The sequence below is a fragment of the Gossypium hirsutum genome, chromosome D01 (assembly GCF_007990345.1).
Source record: "Gossypium hirsutum isolate 1008001.06 chromosome D01, Gossypium_hirsutum_v2.1, whole genome shotgun sequence".
Lineage (NCBI taxonomy): Eukaryota > Viridiplantae > Streptophyta > Magnoliopsida > Malvales > Malvaceae > Gossypium > Gossypium hirsutum.
The window spans coordinates 59,806,067-59,827,500 of NC_053437.1; the positions used below are offsets into that span (position 1 = coordinate 59,806,067).

The following is a 21,434-nucleotide window of genomic DNA, read 5'->3' on the forward strand; positions in this document are numbered from 1 at the left end:
GTAAGTATAACCGTCGATATTGTTTTAATTTGGGTAAAGGCAAGGTTATGAAAATGTCAAAAAAGCGTCCTATTTTCCTGAGAAAATGAAGGGTGTTTTCATTGGGAAAGATTATGGCAAACAGAAAAAAGGAAATGAAAATGTTTTCAAAGATGTTAAGTAAATGGTTAATTTCTTTTGTGTTAATGACCTTTCTCTCCTCATTCATTGGGAACTAAAACGGGAATTAGATACTGACTGTCCACCCACCATTGGCAGGCTGATATGGTTTTTTTCCAGGGGCGGTGGAGCCTTGTTTACGGTTTAGAATCATTATAAAAGCATTTGACTATCATTAGTTGATTGCTATTATTATTGATATTCATTTTATATTCAATTCTTGGATCATGGATAAAAGAAAATTTATGTAAAGGAACCTTATTCCCCTTCAGTAAGGATGGAGGACAACAGAATTTCTGAACCAGAGGTGGTCCTTTAAAGACAAAAAGATTACTTCATTAATTTTACAGACTTTGTAATAATGGAAAGTTTAGTTTAAGGTTGTGTGTGTCATATGGACAACCCACGGCAGTTATATATACTCCACTCCCTTCATTCTTCTTCTTCATTCCTCACCAGCCTATTCTCTTTTCTTCTTTAACTCACCAGCTCCTGCAACACTCTCTTCCTTGCTCTCTATCCATTTGTTGGTTTTTGTGTCACTTAGCAAAGATGGGAGAGAAGGGTGCTGTCAAAAATCACCTTCACAACAACCTGGTTTTTGACCACCCCATTGGCTTTGATGACGATGGCAGACTCAAGCGAACTGGTAAATTCCACCAAGTTTATGGCAACATCCCTTTGCACCAAACACTTGCTTATGTGATGTCACTGTTTTTTTCATGTGCCAGGAACTGTATGGACGGCAAGTGCTCATATTATTACGGCTGTGATTGGTTCTGGCGTCCTGTCCCTGGCTTGGGCCACTGCTCAGCTTGGATGGATAGCTGGTCCAGCAGTTATATTTTTGTTCTCTTTTGTAACTTACTACACCTCTACTCTTCTTGCTGCTTGTTACCGCTGTGATGACCCTGTTAATGGCAAGAGAAACTATACGTACATGGAAGCTGTCAGAGCAAATCTTGGTAGACTAAAATGAAACTTTCGTTTGCAGTAACAAAATGGGAGGATTCTTCCTAAACTTGTCAACTTAACCTTTTTGTTTTTTCAGGTGGGTTTGAAGTGAAGATATGTGGGTGGGTTCAATACTTGAACCTTTTTGGAGTTGCCATTGGATACACTATTGCATCATCAATTAGCATGATGTGAGTTCCTTAACACAAGGGTTCCAGCCAGAACATGTTTGCTTTCTTCTTTACTTGCGTTTGTTTGGGGGCTAACGGGAATTGTAACAGGGCTATAAAAAGGTCTAATTGCTTCCATGCAAGCCGTGGCAAAAATCCATGTCATATGAATAGCAACCCTTATATGATTGGTTTTGGCATTGCTGAAATCATTTTCTCTCAAATTCCTGACTTTGATCAATTATGGTGGCTTTCCATTGTTGCTGCTGTCATGTCCTTCACTTACTCAACAATTGGACTTGGACTTGGAATTGCTAAAGTAGCAGGTATTCACGGCTTTCGTTTACACACTTACAATGCATGCAACCTAATGTTTGGTTAATTTACCAGAGAATGGAAAAATTAGGGGAAGCCTGACTGGTATAAGTGTTGGAACTGTTACTCAAACACAAAAAATATGGAGGAGCTTCCAGGCACTTGGAGACATGGCTTTTGCCTATTCTTATTCCCTCATACTCATTGAAATTCAGGTATGTAACTTCATTTTGTCCAATTTATCTACCTCCAATAACAGTATGATCCTTGTATAGGACACACTTAAGGCTCCACCATCCGAATCAAAGACGATGAGCAAGGCAACTTTGTTAAGTGTTGGAGTGACAACACTTTTCTACATGTTGTGTGGTTGCATGGGCTATGCTGCTTTCGGGGACTTGTCCCCCGGGAACCTTCTAACCGGTTTTGGATTCTATAACCCATTCTGGCTCCTTGACATTGCTAATGCTGCCATTGTAATTCACCTTGTTGGTGCATACCAAGTTTACTGCCAACCCCTTTTTGCCTTCATTGAGAAATCAGCAGCTAAAAGGTTTCCAGATAGTGAATTCATAACCAAAGACATCAAGATCCCCATTCCCGGCTTTCGCCCATACAATCTCAACCTCTTTCGTCTGGTTTGGAGGACAATTTTTGTGATGCTAACAACTTTGATCTCCATGCTTCTTCCCTTCTTTAATGATATTGTTGGACTACTTGGGGCTATTGGATTCTGGCCACTCACAGTTTACTTCCCAGTAGAGATGTACATTTCTCAAAACAAGATAGCAAAATGGAGCACAAGATGGCTTTGCCTCCAGATTCTCAGCATTGCTTGCCTTAGTATCACAATAGCAGCTGCTGCTGGTTCTATTGCAGGGGTTATTCTTGATCTCAAGTCATATAAGCCCTTCTCCACCGCCTACTAGTTCAAGTTGAATTGAGCTCATATCAGACAACTCATGATTGAACAGTTTAAAAAGCAAGGAAAAATAATCTTTATAGGTTAAAAAAGTTCTACTTCATGTTCATCAAGCCAGATTTGTTGTTGTTACTTACCACACTACTGCTAAGCAGTTTCTTCTCTTCTTTTTTTCACTGTATTGTTCAACAAAATGGGGTCAATGTTCTACAATTTGAACTTGTAACTTTCCCCATCAGTCATTGCAAAATGAACAGCTTTGAGCATAGAATAGAATAGAATAGCATGAACTTTTATCATACAATTAAAGCTAGCAATTTGAAAGTGTTATTCGATGCTTAAATTGTTGACTATCTAGTGGAGATCCTTGAAAAAGCAACTACCAGCTAAAAAGAGCAATACAACATTGAACAGTTCAATCGGTGAAAATGTCACCAATTTTGGTGTTATTAAAAACAAAAAAGCCTGAGAAACTGCTATGTTAAGAGGATTTTTTAGGGTAAACTGCACCATCAATTACTAAACTGTGGATATGTTTTCGTTTTGGTCACTTAACTAAAAAAGTTACAATTTGGTCACTGAAATATTCAAAAGTTTTCATTAAAGTCATTGAATTGTTAAAATTGATGCTATATGACTTTCTTTGTTTGCATTCCTTGCACCAATCGAAAGTTTTCTTTTCTCTTCTTTTACAATTTAGTTTTTTATTTATTTTATGAAACAACTTTAGATACCAAAATTTACGAACCAAAATTCTAATAGCTTTTGTTTCTCAATCTCCGACAATGACCGTCATATTGACTTAGATCTAAAGTACGCTCTTCTACTTGTTGATGGATACTAATCCACTATACCAATCGTTTAATTGTCTCTTGAAGCTTGCTGGTGAATTTTTTTTCCTTTAAAATTAATAATCAAATAACTTAAATAATAATTTTTGAATAATTTAGTAACTAAATTATAAATTTTTTAATTAAATTATCAAAAACAAAAATTTATTCATAATTTAATGAATACCTTTATATGTTTTATCATGTAAAAGCTATATTTATTGAAGTAATTATTAGCCAAAACTGATTAGTAAAGTAAACTTGTTAGTGAACAATATTAGCTTCAATTTCAAGGTAAATAATAAGAATGCTAAAAATTGTAGATCAAAATAATTATTATAGAATTAATGTATCATTTCAAGCACTAAGAATCTGTAGTCTACTATTATTTATTCTTCCACAATGACAAATATTATATATAAACTAAAAAAATTACAAATCAATCTAAATTAATGAAAGTGTTATATTATACGTCGATAATAATAATAGGAATAATCGCAAACTAATAAAAGAAAGAAAAATATGAATATGTAGATTTTACATGAAAAATTTTTATTGAAAAAATCACAGATAGAAAAAAAAATTCATTAATAATTAATAGAAGAAATATAGTTTTATACGAATTCAATTTGTACGACATAACCCTCGATCCTTCACCCCACAAATCCTCTATTTGCCTCCCTATTTTCTTTTAACAAGTGAGTTATAACTTGAATTTTTTAATTCGAATCAAACGAAATTGAAGTTAGATAACTCTATATTATTATTATTATATGCATAAAAGGTAATAAAAATGTAAATCCGTGATGAGAGATGGAAGTTATGCGGTGGTAGTGACAAGTGAAGGGAGGACAAGCGGAAGGCTTTAGGATGTCCTCGTGAGTGGTGGGGCCGGGAAGAGTTGTTAGTATAGTAAATTTGGTCTCTTTGGGTGTCGTTCCCACTCTGCCTAATTTTAGGTTTATTCTTTTATGATCATGATTACCACTCCAGGGTAATTATGGAGTTTAGAGAGTTGAAAAGTGAGTTTTTTAGAGAAGAATCTCCCATAATTGGGGGGATTCCCAATCTCTTATTCTACTATTTTATGTTTTTTCACATCAAGTAATTATTTGTATAAGAAATCAAGTTTAGTAGTGATTTGATTGCCTTCTGACGACATGAACGGATGAAAATCAAGGAATTACCACAAATCAACGTATGATTCTTTGCATTTAAGCAACCACTCGATCGCTTTATCAACTTACTAATTTTCCACAATGTCAATATCACGCTCTAACATCTTGAGAGCCTCCACAATTTTCCATGAGCGCAAAGAATCCCAACCCGACCAAACCTTTCCATCACCCCTTTAGGCCTTTTTTCTCTTATATATTGATTCATCCAAAATTTCTTCCACGTTTCAACAAATATGATGAATTTGACGTGTCAAGTACTTTCTCTCGCTCATGACCAAAGCTACAAACATCAGTTTTCTCTGTTATTTGTCCACACTAGTGAGCGTATCCTGGTGCGAAATAACCATGTGTGGTAAGATGAGACTACCCTTACAAACTCTGAGTAGATTTCGTAACTCAAAAATGGAGGTCTCTTTAAGGTGCTGGCTAATTCCAATGCCGAAAAGACTGGTGAGTGTTTGGCAGCACTGAGTTCCTTATAGGAAGGTGGGAGTCCCCCATGTTGATAATGTGTAAAACAATGGCGTTTGGACATATTGGACCTGATGTTATAAAGGGTTTGGTTGGTTATTGAACCATCTATTTTGGCCGGCGGTGGTCAAACTGCATGTTTTTGCTTTTTCCTAGTTTAAGTGGTTGGCGGTCAAAGTCATTCTTAAAATAAAATATGAAAGAGCTGTTTGTTAATTTGTTTTTCACACTAGCGGGTAAATTGTGGGTTAAGCCCTCGACCCTAGAATTTGTTGTATTTCATACTCTCTACCGATCTTTATAATCTTAATCTTATGATTTTTATTAACACCGACCAAAATCTAAATTCAGGGCCCATTGGATGGATGGTGCATGTACATGCGGTTAGTGTAAAAACAGCGGTGACAGTGAAATTAGATACTGCAACGTAAAATAAAAAAAAAATTAAATATATCGCACTTGAGGAAAACGCTCATCCAAAGAACCTTAATCATAAGAAAATAATAATTCAAATATGTTTTACTCAAGTTGAATAAAAATTGATTCAAATCCAAAATATCTCATTTTAAAAAGGATATTATAATAAAAATAATTTTATAAAATTGTTTTACTTTAACTTATATATCGTAATTATTATATTAGAAAGTGACAGAGTTTGCAATTATAATTTAGCATATATTTGGGAGGTCATACTCAACAATGGATAGGCTGGAATTCAACGTTAAAGGCATGATTCAATTTTTCAAATTTATAATATATTATATTTTATATTTTTTATATTTGTACTTATCTAAATTTTTTAAAGATAAAAATATTAGTATAACTCATCCCTTTTCAATTTTTTTGGTACTTTTCATATTTGTTTTGAGATTTATAACTGGAGTTCGTAATAAAGCTAGTCTCGCCACGTGAATTTTTATGTGTGAGTTTTTAGTCCTATGTATAGTTTGTTCATATAAATATTTAATATTATCTCTAACTTAATTTAAATTTAATTTAATTATTCTAATTAAGTTTGAATCCATGTCGAAATATTTTATTTACTGTAATTACCTTTAATAATAATTATTCATATTAATTATATAAAATTTAAAATAATTTATTTTAAAACAGCCAAAACAAATATCATTTTGCGTGTCAAACATAGCCATCCTACAAAATTCTTTGTTGTTCCCTTCTCCTCGTTGTTTACCTACGAGCCTGGTCTAAATTTCCATTTTCAAAAACCCTAACCCTAAACGCTTTCCTTAACCTATTACTATATGACTAGCTGTAGTCTCATGGAGGCTCATACTGACCAATGGTTAACAAGGTTAAACCTAAACTCACAAAAGATCGTTATTTCTTTTCAACAAAAGAAAAAAAAAATAGCAGATTTGTATTTGTTTTTTAAAGGCAAATGGCTTGGCCTTGTCAAAAACCCTGAAACAAACATGTCCCTACTATCACACTTGGAAAGTTCCCTGTCTTCCAAACCTGAAATAGAATGTTTCCCTGTTACTTTTTACTCTTTATGACTTGTCTCTCTTCAAACCTCATTTTCTGCACCAACCAAAAAAAAAAAAAAGAAGAAAAAGAAAGATGGGGAGGGGGAAGATTGAGATCAAGAGGATTGAGAACTCAAGTAACAGGCAGGTTACTTATTCAAAGAGAAGGAATGGGATTATGAAGAAAGCTAAAGAGATTACTATACTGTGTGATGCTAAAGTTTCTCTTATTATCTTTGGTAGTTCTGGCAAGATGCACGAGTATTGCAGCCCTTCTACTAAGTATAATAATCAACCTTTATTTCCTCCTTGCTTTTTCTCACCCTTTTTCTGTACTTTCTTCTTGATTGGTTTTCTGTTTTTTGAAAAAAAATAAAAATCCTAATATGGTGAAGTTTGGTCGATATTTTGGACCAATATCAGAAGACTTCCGGGAAGAAGTTATGGGATGCTAAACATGAGGCAAGTTTGTTTCTTTTCTTTGTTTTTTCTGAGTTTTCTTCCATATGAACTATGAATTCCTTAAATGGATCCACAAGTGGGATAATATATATTTATTTTCTTTCTCAATAAAAGTGGGATGAATTGATCTAGTAATTTAGACCTTTATCTCCCATGCATATATATATGTATATATATAACATCTATGAACAGATCTAGTACTAAATGTTATTCTCCATCTTCCTTTCCTTTGTAAAAATTAAAGTAACTATATGGGAGTTAGTTTAAAGGCACAAAACAATAATGGATGTAACAGATCTCAATGTAAGATCTACCTAGTTCATGATGGTAGCTCTAGGGTTTCTTGGTCTAAACCACAAATTTAACCAACATATTTATTATAAGCTCATATCTAAATATGATTTTTCTTGTGATTTGTGAGAGATAATTTTTCTTCTCTTAAAACAAAAACTCTGCAGAATCTCAGCAATGAAATTGATAGAATCAAGAAAGAGAACGATAACATGCAGATTGAACTGAGGTATATATGTCTACACTTGTCCATCGATGGTGTGTTTCTTTGGGATCTATGTTATTTTGTGTCTTAGTTGTTGAAGTATTTTTCTACAGGCATTTGAAAGGGGAGGATATCACCTCTTTGCCTTACAAGGAGCTGATGGCCATAGAGGATGCCCTTGAAAATGGGCTTACCTATGTTCGTGGCAAACAGGATAGTGGATTTTGCCTTAATTACTTACATAACAGTACTCTATTTTTCCTTCAACATCACTGAATACACACACACATATATATATCTTCTTTTTTTTTTTGAAGGAAAATATATATATATATCTTTGAGTTAAAGCTTATCAATCTCTCTTTTCTTTTTCTTTCGTACAGATGGATGTCCTTGATAAGACATGGAAAAATGTATGTATACAGTATTAATTACAAGTAGCTTACTGTTTTTCTTTCCTTTTTTTTTTTTGATTATTGGTTCTTAATAGATGATATAATATTAGAATTACTGTTGATTTGCTTATTCGACACGCACAAATATATATTCTTTAAGTAACATATGTGAAGTGAAGCTTTTATTTTCCTAACTTTATGGTGTGCTTCTCTCAGACCAAATTCCTGGAGGAGGACTACAAGCAGCTCAGTTTCATTCTGGTATTCATTCTCTTACAAACATCTTTAACTCTTTACTTCAAGAAAACTATTGATGCAAGGTCTGATAATGAAGTTACAGGTGATTTACATTGTGATAATACCGAGAGCCACTAACGAAGTATCCATAGAGTATAGATAATAATGAGTGCTTGGTTTTTGGCGGAGGAGACCCTAAGGTTTTGGGGTCTTCTGTGGGGCTTTTTTGGATCCGTTGAATAGAGTACTTTTAAGCCCTAAGAATAGGGCATAGTTTTGTGTTGAGGAGTTGGTATTGGGAAATGACGAACACAAGTGCTCGTCTTCTTAGAACGAAGTAGGTTGTGGAGAGAAGAAATCATAGAGACGTTTGATATTTTATCTGCCCCCATTGTTGAGAAAAAGTTAAAAGTCAATATTGTTCCATTAGTACATAAATCTCGTTTTATTGGGAGACTAATGCTTCCATATAAAGTGGTGTTTGGGAGTGTTTGCCAAGTCGAAATGGTAGAGGTTGAAGCCATGTTAGCGTTGAGGATACCAAGTTACCTCATTACAAGTAGGACAAGTTGAGTGATGCTTCGACAGATGAGAACTAATTTTTCCTTCCTCTTTACTCATTTGAAGTAGAGTTTGATTTGTTGTTTCTGCTGTGCTATCAAACAGGGTGTGTGCTATCAGATTACGAGATTGTTCTAGGTCAATTAGCATTGTGTTTGACTTTAAGTCATTATTAGAGGTTCTGTTTGAATGAAAGAATTTTGAATTACGTGGGAGCAGATGATCTTCCTTATTTCAAGTTGTTAACATTAATGGGAGACAACATTAATGGCAAACAATACAAAGTGGTGCAAGTTTAGCACCCTAAATTTGACTTTGAAAAAGTGGCATGGGATAATTTTTTTTGGTCCTTGAGATAATGGGCTATTTATTGTTTGGTCCTTAAACCTCAACTATAAATAGGCCTTCTCATTTCTCATTTCAATTCATCCCAACCAATCTTTCTCTCTTAGTTTTCTCTCTTCTCCCATTTGAGAATTCTTAAGGAATTCTATTTGTTTGTAATACTTTGAAGATAGTAAAGTTATCATCTGGTGTTAGTGCCCGAGGACGTAGGTATAATTTACCGAACCTCGTTAAAACTCTTGTGTTCTTTCTTGTCCTATTTTTCTTTCAATATTTGAGGGTATAATAGTAGTATTTAATTGTGCTATTAAATTACTATAGAAGGGATATTCTGTCTAAGGAAAGACTTGGTATTTAAGAGATCCTTGTGATCCACCTCTCTTCCCTGGGAATTGAACTTTGTGTGATTTTTTAGTACAATAATTTACACGCTTCCGACCCTATTGGAACAACAAGTGGTATCAAGAGCCGAAGGTTAATCGTAGTATGCTCTGTGGTTGCAGTTTGAACTGATCTTCCACATCAGAAAAGATTTCCTTAGGTATATTGAAAGATTATGGAGAAAACGGTCGGTGTAGGAGCTTCAACATCGTCCATGTGGACAAGACCGACAATTGCAAATGCAAGATTGGCCGTGGAGATCTTTGATGGCACGGGCCATTTTGGTATGTGGCAAAGTGAGGTTCTAGATGCCCTTTTTCAGCAGGGTCTAGACATTGCCATTGATGAAGAGAAACCAGATGATGTACAGGAGAAAGATTGGAAGGCGATCAATCGGTTGGCATGTGGCACAATTCGATCATGCCTTTCTCGAGAGCAGAGGTATGCTTTTTCAAAGGAGACTTCTGCAAATAAGTTGTGGGTGGCACTTGAAGAAAAATTTTTGAAGAAAAACAGTCAAAATAAGCTCCACTTGAAGAAAAGACTGTTTCGCTTCACATACGTCCCAAGTACCACAATGAATGATCACATCACCAAATTTAATCAGTTAGTCACTGATTTGCTGAATATGGATGAGACATTCAAAGATGAAGATTTGGCTTTGATGCTGTTGGGGTCACTTCCTGAGGAGTTTGAGTTCCTAGAAACTACTCTACTTCATGGCAGGAGTGATATATCTCTGAGCGAAGTCTGTGCGGCCTTATACAGTTATGAACAGAGAAAGAAGGACAAACAGAAAAACTCAATCAGAGATACAGAAGCTTTACTAGTCCGAGGTCGTTCATACACTCGGAAGAAAACTCAAAAGGGGAGATCAAAGTCAAAGTCCAGACTCGGGAAAGATGAATGTGCTTTTTGTCATGAGAAAGGCCACTGGAAGAAAAATTGTCCAAAGCTGAAGAATAAGGGAAAAGCTGCTGTAGATGCTTGTGTTGCTAAGCATGATACTAGTGACTCTGAACTATCACTGGTTGCATCATCATCGTCGTTCCATTCAGATGAGTGGATATTGGATTCGGGTTGTACCTATCATATGTCCCCTAACCGGGAGTGGTTCTCTGATTTAGTAGAACTAAATGGGGGAGTTGTTTATATGGGCAATGACAATGCCTGTAAAACTGTTGGGATAGGTTCAATCCAATTAAAGAATAAAGATGGATCAACCAGAGTTCTGACTGATGTTCGGTACGTGCCCAGTTTGAAGAAAAATCTCATCTCATTGGGAGCCTTGGAATCCAATGGTTCAGTTGTTACTATGAGAGATGGGGTTTTGAAAGTGACATCTGGCGCACTTGTGATATTGAAGGGCATCAGGAAAAATAACTTGTATTACTACCAAGGTAGTACAGTTATTGGAGCAGTCGCTGCAGCTTCCGGTAACAAAGACTTGGACTCAATGCAGTTGTGGCATATGAAGTTGGGACATGCCAGCGAAAAATCCTTGCAAATTCTGGCAAAGCAAGGATTGTTGAAAGGTGTAAAGGCTTGCAAATTAAAATTTTGTGAGCACTGTGTTCTGGGAAAGCAAAAGAGAGTGAAATTCGGCACTGCTATCCATAATACAAAAGGTATTTTGGAATATATTCACTCAGATGTGTGGGGGCCTTCCAAAACACCTTCATTGGGAGGAAAACACTACTTTGTTACTTTTGTTGATGACTTTTCCAGAAGAGTTTGGGTGTATACCATGAAAACTAAAGATGAAGTGCTTGGAGTTTTTCTTAAATGGAAAACTATGATCGAAAACCAGACTGGCAAGAAAATCAAGCGGCTTAGGACGGACAATGGAGGGGAATATAAAAGTGATCCGTTCTTCGATGTGTGCCAAGAGTATGGTATTGTTCGACACTTCACAGTTAGGGATACACCACAGCAGAATGGATTGGCAGAGCGTATAAATCGAACATTGCTGGAGAAAGTTCGATGTATGTTGTCCAATGCTGGGTTGGGCAAGCAATTTTGGGCTGAGGCTGTGACATACGCTGGCCATCTTGTTAATCGTTTGCCATCATCTGCATTAGAAAGAAAAACTCCTATGGAGGTATGGTCTGGAAAACCGGCTACAGATTATGATTCCTTACATGTGTTTGGAACCACTGCATATTACCATGTGAAGGAGTCAAAGTTAGATCCGAGGGCAAAGAAAGCTCTCTTTATGGGAATCACTTCTGGAGTGAAGGGATTTCGTCTTTGGTGCTTAAGCACAAAGAAAATGATCTGTAGCAGAGATGTTACCTTTGATGAATCTACCACATTGAAAAAGGTAGCAGATAAAGATATTCAGACGAGCAATACTCCACAGCAGGTGGAGTGTACTCCAAAACAGGTGGAGTTTGAGCAGATGGGGATTTGCCCAGTTAATAAGTCTAATTCTCCAGCCACAATGGAGGAATTAGAGGTTGAAGAGGTTCTGACCCAAGAACCACTAAGTACACCAGAACCAGTTGCAGTTGCAAGGCCACGGAGAGAAATTCGTAAACCTGCTCGATTTACTGATATAGTGGCCTACGCCCTTCCCGTTGTTGATGATATTCCTATCACTTATCAAGAAGCAATGCAAAGCTTAGAAAGTGATAAATGGAAAAGCGCCATGGATGAAGAAATGCAGTCTCTCCGGAAGAATAATACTTGGGAGTTGGCGCAATTACCGAAAGGTAAAAGGGCAATCGGATGCAAGTGGGTATTCGCAAAGAAAGATGGATCTCCTAGCAAGAAGGATATTCGCTACAAGGCAAGATTGGTAGCTAAAGGCTACGCTCAGAAGGAGGGAATTGACTACAATGATGTATTTTCCCCTGTTGTGAAGCATTCCTCCATTAGAATTTTGTTGGCCTTGGTAGCACAGTTGAATTTGGAGCTAGCTCAACTTGATGTTAAGACGGCTTTCTTGCATGGTGAGTTAGAAGAGGAGATCTATATGACTCAGCCAGAAGGATACACAGATGCTGGTGGTAGAAATTGGGTTTGTAAGCTTAACAAATCGCTATATGGATTGAAGCAATCCCCGAGGCAGTGGTACAAGCGATTTGATAGCTTTATGAGAAGGCAGAAGTACACAAGAAGCAAATATGACAATTGTGTATATTTGCAGAAGCTGCATGACGGATCTTTCATTTATCTACTCTTGTATGTTGATGATATGTTAATCGCTTCGAAGAGCCAAAATGAGATAGATAAGCTGAAGGCTCAGTTGAATCAAGAGTTCGAGATGAAAGATCTAGGTGAGGCCAAAAAGATTCTCGGCATGGAGATAAGTAGAGATAGACCGAGAGGCAAGCTCTGTTTAAATCAGAAGCAATATCTGAAAAAGGTATTACAATGTTTTGGTGTAAATGAAAACACAAAACATGTAAGTACCCCACTTGCTTCTCATTTGAAACTTAGTGCTCAATTATCTCCGAAGACTGAAGATGAAAGAGAATATATGGCGAAAGTCCCATATGCTAATGCAGTTGGGAGTTTGATGTATGCGATGGTGTGTACGAGGCCTGACATTTCACAAGCTGTTGGAGTTGTGAGCAGGTATATGCATGATCCTGGAAAAGGACATTGGCAAGCTGTGAAATGGATTCTACGGTATCTTCGAAAAACCGTAGATGTTGGTTTAATTTTTGAACAGGATGAAGCACTTGGTCAGTTTGTAGTTGGATATGTTGATTCCGACTTTGCTGGTGATTTAGATAAACGTCGTTCAACTACGGGGTATCTGTTTACTCTTGCGAAAGCCCCAATAAGTTGGAAGTCTACCTTACAGTCTACAGTAGCTGTGTCTACTACAGAGGCAGAATATATGGCAGTTACAGAAGCTGTTAAGGAGGCTATTTGGCTTAATGGATTGTTGAAAGACTTAGGAGTTGTTCAAAGTCACATAAGTTTATATTGTGACAGTCAGAGCGCTATTCATTTAGCGAAAAATCAAGTCTATCATTCAAGAACCAAGCATATCGACGTAAGATATCACTTTGTGCGGGAAGTCTTTGAAAAAGGAAAAATTCTACTTCAGAAGATTCCGACAGCAGATAATCCCGCAGATATGATGACCAAGGTGGTAACAACAATCAAGTTTAATCATTGTTTGAACTTGATTAACATCCTGAGAATTTGAGCACCTTCAGGTGTATGGCGCCCGAGAGTGCATTTGTAGGCACTACAATAGATAGCTTTATCGAATTTGGGGAGTTGAAGGAAGTGTGTGAAGATGTGATTATCCTAATCAAATCTTCAAGGTGGAGATTGTTAACATTAATGGGAGACAACATTAATGGCAAACAATACAAAGTGGTGCAAGTTTAGCACCCTAAATTTGACTTTGAAAAAGTGGCATGGGATAATTTTTTTTGGTCCTTGAGATAATGGGCTATTTATTGTTTGGTCCTTAAACCTCAACTATAAATAGGCCTTCTCATTTCTCATTTCAATTCATCCCAACCAATCTTTCTCTCTTAGTTTTCTCTCTTCTCCCATTTGAGAATTCTTAAGGAATTCTATTTGTTTGTAATACTTTGAAGATAGTAAAGTTATCATCTGGTGTTAGTGCCCGAGGACGTAGGTATAATTTACCGAACCTCGTTAAAACTCTTGTGTTCTTTCTTGTCCTATTTTTCTTTCAATATTTGAGGGTATAATAGTAGTATTTAATTGTGCTATTAAATTACTATAGAAGGGATATTCTGTCTAAGGAAAGACTTGGTATTTAAGAGATCCTTGTGATCCACCTCTCTTCCCTGGGAATTGAACTTTGTGTGATTTTTTAGTACAATAATTTACACGCTTCCGACCCTATTGGAACAACACAAGTAGCATTTTGATTTATACTTGTGACTTAGCTCTACGGAGGGGGGTGGTTAGGATCTTTTGGCAAAAATGATGCTTGGCGAAATCATCCAACATGCAAACTTTGTTTGAAATTATATGACCTTATCTAAAATGAATGGTTTGGCAGCGTAGGATTGATGACTTTGTCAAGCAACATTTTAAGCTATAGGATCCTGATCACTATTAGCCACTCCTTCCTAAGGCTAAATCATGAGATAAGTTCATTTGCTATCACGCCATTCAAACTTCTTTTGTTCAAATATAACCTCCAAAAATGACCATGATCAAGAGATCGCGCAACTTGTGACAAACTCTTGAGCATCCATAACAGGAGTATAAGAACAATCCTTGTCGGAAGTAGGAAAAGGAAACTCATCTCCTAACTTGTCCATATGTAAGTTGCCTCAAACTAAACCCAAAAGTGAATTACCTCATATCACAAAGCAACATATTTCTCAACTTTTCTTCTCATTGGAAATTTTGAGAGTAAATAAATTTTTAAAATTACTAGCATGAGGTGATTCACACTTATTACATTTTAAAAAGAAAGCCATCAAAAGATGCCAAGCACACCCCGCCAATTGACCTAGAGCAATCTCCTAGTCTGATAGCACAACAACAAGCCAAAGATTCAACTATAGATGAAACCTTGCTTAAAATAAGTGAAGGGGAAAGAAAAAGTGCCTGCCGAAGCATTACTAACTTGTGAGAGCTATTATAAAATTATACTTGTAATGTGATAACTTGATACTGACAACCTCCACCTCCTTCGATCTGGCACAACACTCACAAACACTGCTTTCTATCAAAACATCAGGATCCTCCAAGGAGGGTTTGTGTCAATCGGTGGAACAACTATAAAACAAGAAAGCAAAAACAAAAAATAGAAGAAAAAAAGAAAAGCTTTAGAACTTGTGGTTATCTAGGTAGGAAAACCAAGTGACAAAGCTCATCAACTGTTATAACAAGCATGTAGCAATCAAAACACATTAAATACATCACTAACTGCACCAATCAACAAATGCCATGTCAAAAGCTGACAAAACTCACTAAAACATCAAGTGGAAATTAAGGAAATGACCATAAAAAAACCAAATGTTGCTATGATTTCTTCTCGGCACAACATACATCGCTACAGAAACCTAACCAATAAGTAGCCTCGGAGAAGGCCACTTCATAACGTTAAGTTCCTTTTGAGGTGACCAGTTCTTGTCCGTCCATCATTTCCTAATACCATCTACTAGCCATATCAAGTCAACTTAGGCACCCCTCAATCTGACCAACTGCCACTTAACTTCTAGGCTTAGACGGTATGGTCTTTATTCAAGGGACACAAAAGAGGGCTCAAAACCTTATATAAAAGCTCCTCTTCAACACCGAAAGAAGGCCAAGCACTCATTATTACTGATATTCTGCGCATACTTCACCAAATACTTAAAAAAAAAAAAAAAAAAAAACCCTCAATGGCTTTCAATACCACCACGATAACCCTCCTCATTCTCTATCATAAAGTCTTGTATCAACAAAAAAAGCATATAGTATGTATTAATGGAGTGGGAAGGAAAGAGTGATCATAACTTGAAAGTTTTGGCTTTAATTTTTGCATGTAATTAAAGAAGCTATAAAAAAAGGCAAGAAGTAATATATATAGGAATATCTCAAATAGCATGTGGATTTTTTTAAGATTTATTCTGGTTTTGGATCAAATATATCATGATTATTGGTCCAACAGTTCATTCTAGTATAATAAGTTACTGATTGAGGAGGGCAGAAATGTTAGGCCATCCCGCTCAATCAGCCAGTTTCAACTTTAATCAAATTAATTTGGGATAAATATCAAAACTATACATAAACTTTGATTTAATGTGTAATGTCATACATAAACTTTGATTTTGTGTGATTTCATACATAAAATTTTAATTTGATTCAGTTTTTACAAATCACTAGCAACTTATCGAATTAGCACCATTTTAGATTGATATATATATTGCATATACTGACAGTTATATTAATTCAATATAAAAATAAATGTATGTATTCATTTCTTTAAATGTGTACAACTGAGTCAAAATTAAGGTTTTATGTATACATATGAATCACAATTCAAGTTTCATATATATAATTGCACCAAATTAAAGTTCATGCCTAAAATTACACGTTGGACTAAAGTTTATGTACAAATTTAATATTTATCCCAATTAATTTGGTTATAGCAAGTGTGGTCTATATTTACTAGTCGACCTATGCTAATTTTCATGAAGCATTAAATCTCAAATTTACACATCAATTTTGATTCATGTGCAATGTAATATATAAATTTTAATTTGATGAATTATATACATAAATGTGTTTTTTATTTTCGCTCAAGAAAAAAGTTAATAGTATATTTTTATTTTTATTTTTATTTTTTATTTCAAGTCAATTGTAAACATTTATAAGTAAAGATGTTTTCACTTATTTTTATTTTGAGTAAATATAATTGTTTATCTATGCAGTAAGGTAAATTTAAAATGTATCTCATTGATAATAGTGTTAGTGATTTATGAAAATTGAACTAAAATCAAATTTTCATGTATACAATTGCACAAAACCAAAATTCACAGATAACATTACATATTCAATCAAAGTTCATGTATAATTTATCCATGAATAATAATAACGGAAAAAAGTGGTCTTGGTTCTCATATGTTGGGATTGCTCAATTGCTCAATGCTATATCATTTTAGCTTTTAGGGTGTGCTTGGTTGGTGAAAAAGTAGATGGATGGAAGGAATGAATAGAAAAATAAAAAAATAACTAAATTTTGAATTTACTTAGTAGGAAAGAAAAGTGAGTGGAAAGAAATAGGAAAGCTCGTTTTTTTATCTTTCTAATTTTCTTTCCACCCAGCCAAGTATGCTGTAGCAAAAGAGCTAAAAAAGCACAATGCATACGGCAGCACCTTGTTGAGTTGACATAACCCTATGGGGAGCATACAAAAGGGAAAACTTTTCTCCTTTAACCAGTTGAAAGCCCTTAAGGCTAGCAAGGATCTTTGGTAGATCAGTGATTTTCTCTATTTTATCCCTGTATTGTAATAAATAATAATGTAAATGTTGCTAGTCCTAGATAATAGTATATAAATATAAACATGCATGCCTATTCCAATATAATGTTATTCATGTTTTAGTCATCATCATCATCATCATCATCATCATCATCATCATCATCATCAATATAGTCTGATTCCATAACGCACATGTATAATCTCTCTTTTAATTAATATTTTGCAGAATCAACAACAAGTCGCTTATGAAAGTGCAAGAGAGCAGATGGATCATGGATACCAGCGAGCCCGGGACTACAACTCACAGATGTCTTCCACCTTCCAAGTGCAGCCAATGCAGCCAAACTTACAAGAGAGAATGTAATAACACTGTGGATTGGGGCTTGCTGAAGCCTGAAATTCTCTCAAGCTTGCATTCTGGTGATAATATGATAACATTTTATCTGAGTATTTAATTCCAGGGATGTGATATGATCTTAAACTCATGCATATTTACCTCTTGTAATAATTTCTAAGTTGTATTGCAGTCCCAACTATGAACTTGTTTTATATTGCTGTATCCATTCTCAGTGTCTTTATGAAACTATAGACTGGTATTTCTGCGTGCTAGCAAATCAATTCTTTACTTTGATTTTCAATATTGTTCATATTTTTATTTTTATCTTACAAATTTCTTTTGATTTTAAATGGGATAATGTCCTTGAGAGTGTTAAGGAAGTTCTTAACAGGATAGTTTTAAAAAATCTGGTGAAGTATTAAAACTTTGCCTTGAATGATTCATTGAGTCTTAGCTTAGTATGGGTATTGTTAATAATGTAAGAGCACGTGGATTTGAATGTGCTGAAGCGAATTATCCTCTTATTTATGGGTTGAGGTGATTATGGGTAATTTTAGACATTGTGTCAAAAAGAGCAAGATATGAAAATCACACAATTTTTATTGTATTTTCAACCACATTTATAATGAACTTGAACAAATTTATGTCTAGATTCAAATAAGCTTCGATATCTATTTGTTCAGCTTCATTTTTACATGCATTTTTTTATATTTTTAAATAAGTTTTATTATTTGTAGCGACCTAAAAATTGCGTCACGGGCGCTAGTCGAAGTAATTATTGTAAATTTGAAAATTGAATCTCGATTTTATTTGAAAAAGGAGTCGCCACCGATATTTTTTCTAGGTGTGATCGGACACCTACAAAATTCTCGTTTTAGAAGAAAAATTTATTTTTAAACTTTTCTAAAAAAAAGGTAATTTTAGGTCCACGTAAAAATCCAGAGAAAATTAGGGTCCGGGAGTCGGTTACGCGCGAGGAAGGTATTAGCACCCTCGCAACGCCCAAAATTGGTATCTCGTTAAACGCGCGTTGTCTTCATTTTCAAAAATACGAGTTCAATTTAATATTAGTCGTGATCCGATTGAAACACGATAATTTTAAAGCACAACAACTTTTTCCTTTTTTTTTAAACACGAATTTTTTTAAAATACAAGAATTTTAGAAACACGAATTTTAAAAAAAACACGAAAATTTTGAAACACGAGATTTCTTTGAAACACGAAAATTTATGAAACACGGTCAATTTCTTAAAACGCGAAAGTTTTTGAAAAACGGGAATTTTTTTTTGAAACACGAAAAATTTTGAAACACTGGAATTTTGAAAACACGAGGATTTTTAAATACGAAAAATTTGAAAACAAGAAAATTTTTAAAATACGAAAATTTTAGAAACACGAAAATTTTTGAAACACAGAAGTTTTTAGAAAACACGAAAAATTTTGAAAATTGGAATTTTTTTGAAAACACGAGAATTTTTGAAAAACATGAAAATTTTTGCAACACGGGAATTTTTGAAAACACGAAAAATTTTCCGATTTTTTTATTAAGCACGTATCGTATTTAACACTAATTGATGATATTCACTCAACATAGCAATGAAATAAACGAATTAGTGTCAAATCGATTTGTTACCTTATTTTTGAAAACACGAGAAATTTTTTTGAAGACACGAAAATTTCGAAACCCGAGGATTTTTTTTTGAAAATACAATTTTTTTGAATATTTTTTTATTTTTAAAAGGGCGTATCGAGTTTAACGCAAACCGGTGATATTCCCCAACATAGCGATGAAATCAACGATTTTATGTTAAATCGATTCGTTGCCTTATTTATTAAAATTATTTAAAATAAAATTAAATTAAAATTAAATTAAAAATATAAATACCAAAATATAAAAATATAAAGATGCATAAAATGTTAATAATATTATAAGGAAACAACATAAAAATACGATGGTTAAATTTAAAATAAAATAAACGAAATTACCGAAAAACTCCCGAAACACGAGCTTCGTCGAACGGGTTACACGAATTGAAACTCTTTTTTTTTCTTTTTTTCTTTTTTCCTTTTTTTCTCTTTTCTTTTTTTCTTCTTTCTTTTTTTCTTTTTTTCTTTCTCTCTTTTTTTCCTGGCCTGCTTCAGATTGAGCTGGGACTGCTGGGCCTGCTGGGATTGGGCCGCGCGGGCTGCTGATGCTGGTGGGCTGCTGTGGCCTGCTTCTTTTTTCTGGGCTGTTTTTTTTTGGGTCTTTTCTTTTTGGGCTGCTTTTTTTTGCTTTGGTTTTTTTTTGGGCTGATTTGTTTTTTTTTTGTGTTGTTTTTTTTTAATTGTTTTTTTTGGGCTGTTGGGTTTGGGTTTGGGTTGCTGCTGGGTCTTCTTGGGTCACGGGTTGGGTCGGGTCGGTTTGACCCGATTGTTAAATTTTTTTCTTTTTTTTTCTTTCTTCTTCTTTCTTCTTCTTCTTCTTCTTCTTCTCCTCCTACACGAACCCTAGCCGCCACCACCGCTTGCGCCGCCGCTACCTCCTCCGACGCTGATACTCTTTCTTTTCTTCTCCTCTTTCTCTTTTCTTCTCTTTTCTTCTTTTTTCCTTCGAAAAAATCTCTCTTTTTGCAAGTTTTTTTGATTTTTTTCGTGGGTGTGGGGGTTTGATTTTGGGGTTTTAAACCCATTTTATAGTTGATATTTGCTTCCTTTTTGCAGGTGGTAGGTGAAGAAGGAGCAGCCACCCATGTTTGTGGCCTGAAAATCTGGGAAGTGGGTGCCCCAAATCACGTAACCTGTCTGAAGGACCAAATCACAAATGCAGCAAAACTTCTGGGGCTAAATGTAATTTTTAGAAAATTTAGGATTAAAATGAAATTTAATGAAAGTTTAAGGGTCTAAGTGAAATTTAAAGAAAGTTTAAGGGTCAAAATGAAATTTAGGAAAAGTTTAGGGGTCAAAATGTAATTTTTATTTTTAAAATTTTTTTTTTGAAATTTTGAAAATTAAACACAAATTCTAGTCGGACAAAAATTTAGTGCTTACAACTGCCCCTCTTTGCTCATCATTGTGAAACAAGGATAGTGCAAAGACTTAAAAGTACTAAATTTTGTTCAATTGTCCAATCTTTATTCTTTACTCGGCATGTGATCCTGAGCTCAACTCATTTCTCGCAATATGAATTGACTCTTTAAAACTAGACATTAAAAATAGAAATTAAAAATAGCTCAGCACGTGAGCCAAGGCTCAACTCACTTCTCGCAATATGAGTTGATTTTTGAAAACAGAATTTGCAAAAGGCTCAACTCACCTCTCGCAATATGAGTTGATTTTTTGAAAAATAGAAAAAGGCTCAACTCACCTCTCGCAATATGAGTTGGTTTTTGAAAAATAGAAATTAAAAGGCTCAACTCACCTCTCGCAATATGAGTTGGTTTTTGAAAAATAGAAATTAAAAGGCTCAACTCACCTCTCGCAATATGAGTTGATTTTTGAAAAATAGAAATTGAAAAGTAGAAATTGAAAATACCTCAGCGTGCCCTGAGGCTCAACTCACCTCTTGCAATATGAGTTGATTTTTTTTTTGAAACACAGAAATTAAAAAAAAAACAGAAATTAAAAACAGAATTTGAAAAAACCTCAGCGTGTGGCCTGAGACTCAACTCACCTCTTGCAATATGAGTTGATTTGAAAAGTAGAATTAGTAAAGCAGAAATTGAAAATACCTCAGCGTGCCTTGAGGCTCAACTCACCTCTCGCAATATAAGTTGATTTTTGAAAAGCATAGATTGAAAAAAACATAAATTGAAAATACCTCAGCATGTGAGC

At 34.9% G+C, this 21,434-nt stretch overlaps 2 protein-coding genes across 2 annotated transcripts; both read left to right on the forward strand.

The window, feature by feature from the left end:
• The first annotated feature begins 379 nt into the window (after positions 1–379).
• On the forward strand, positions 380–2,819 carry LOC107937457 (amino acid permease 3). Its single transcript, XM_016870343.2, has 6 exons — positions 380–808; positions 891–1,124; positions 1,211–1,304; positions 1,395–1,609; positions 1,674–1,813; positions 1,874–2,819. Exons 1-6 carry the CDS (start codon positions 712–714, stop codon positions 2,525–2,527), a joined length of 1,434 nt encoding a protein of 477 aa, XP_016725832.1. The 5' UTR covers positions 380–711; the 3' UTR covers positions 2,528–2,819.
• Positions 2,820–6,524: 3,705 nt separating this feature from the next.
• LOC107937475 (agamous-like MADS-box protein MADS9) lies at positions 6,525–17,922 on the forward strand. Its single transcript, XM_041087528.1, has 7 exons — positions 6,525–6,768; positions 6,882–6,948; positions 7,407–7,468; positions 7,558–7,657; positions 7,828–7,857; positions 8,056–8,100; positions 17,511–17,922. The coding sequence occupies exons 1-7, from the start codon at positions 6,581–6,583 to the stop codon at positions 17,646–17,648; spliced, it is 630 nt and encodes a 209-aa protein (XP_040943462.1). The 5' UTR covers positions 6,525–6,580; the 3' UTR covers positions 17,649–17,922.
• The last annotated feature ends 3,512 nt before the right edge of the window (positions 17,923–21,434 follow it).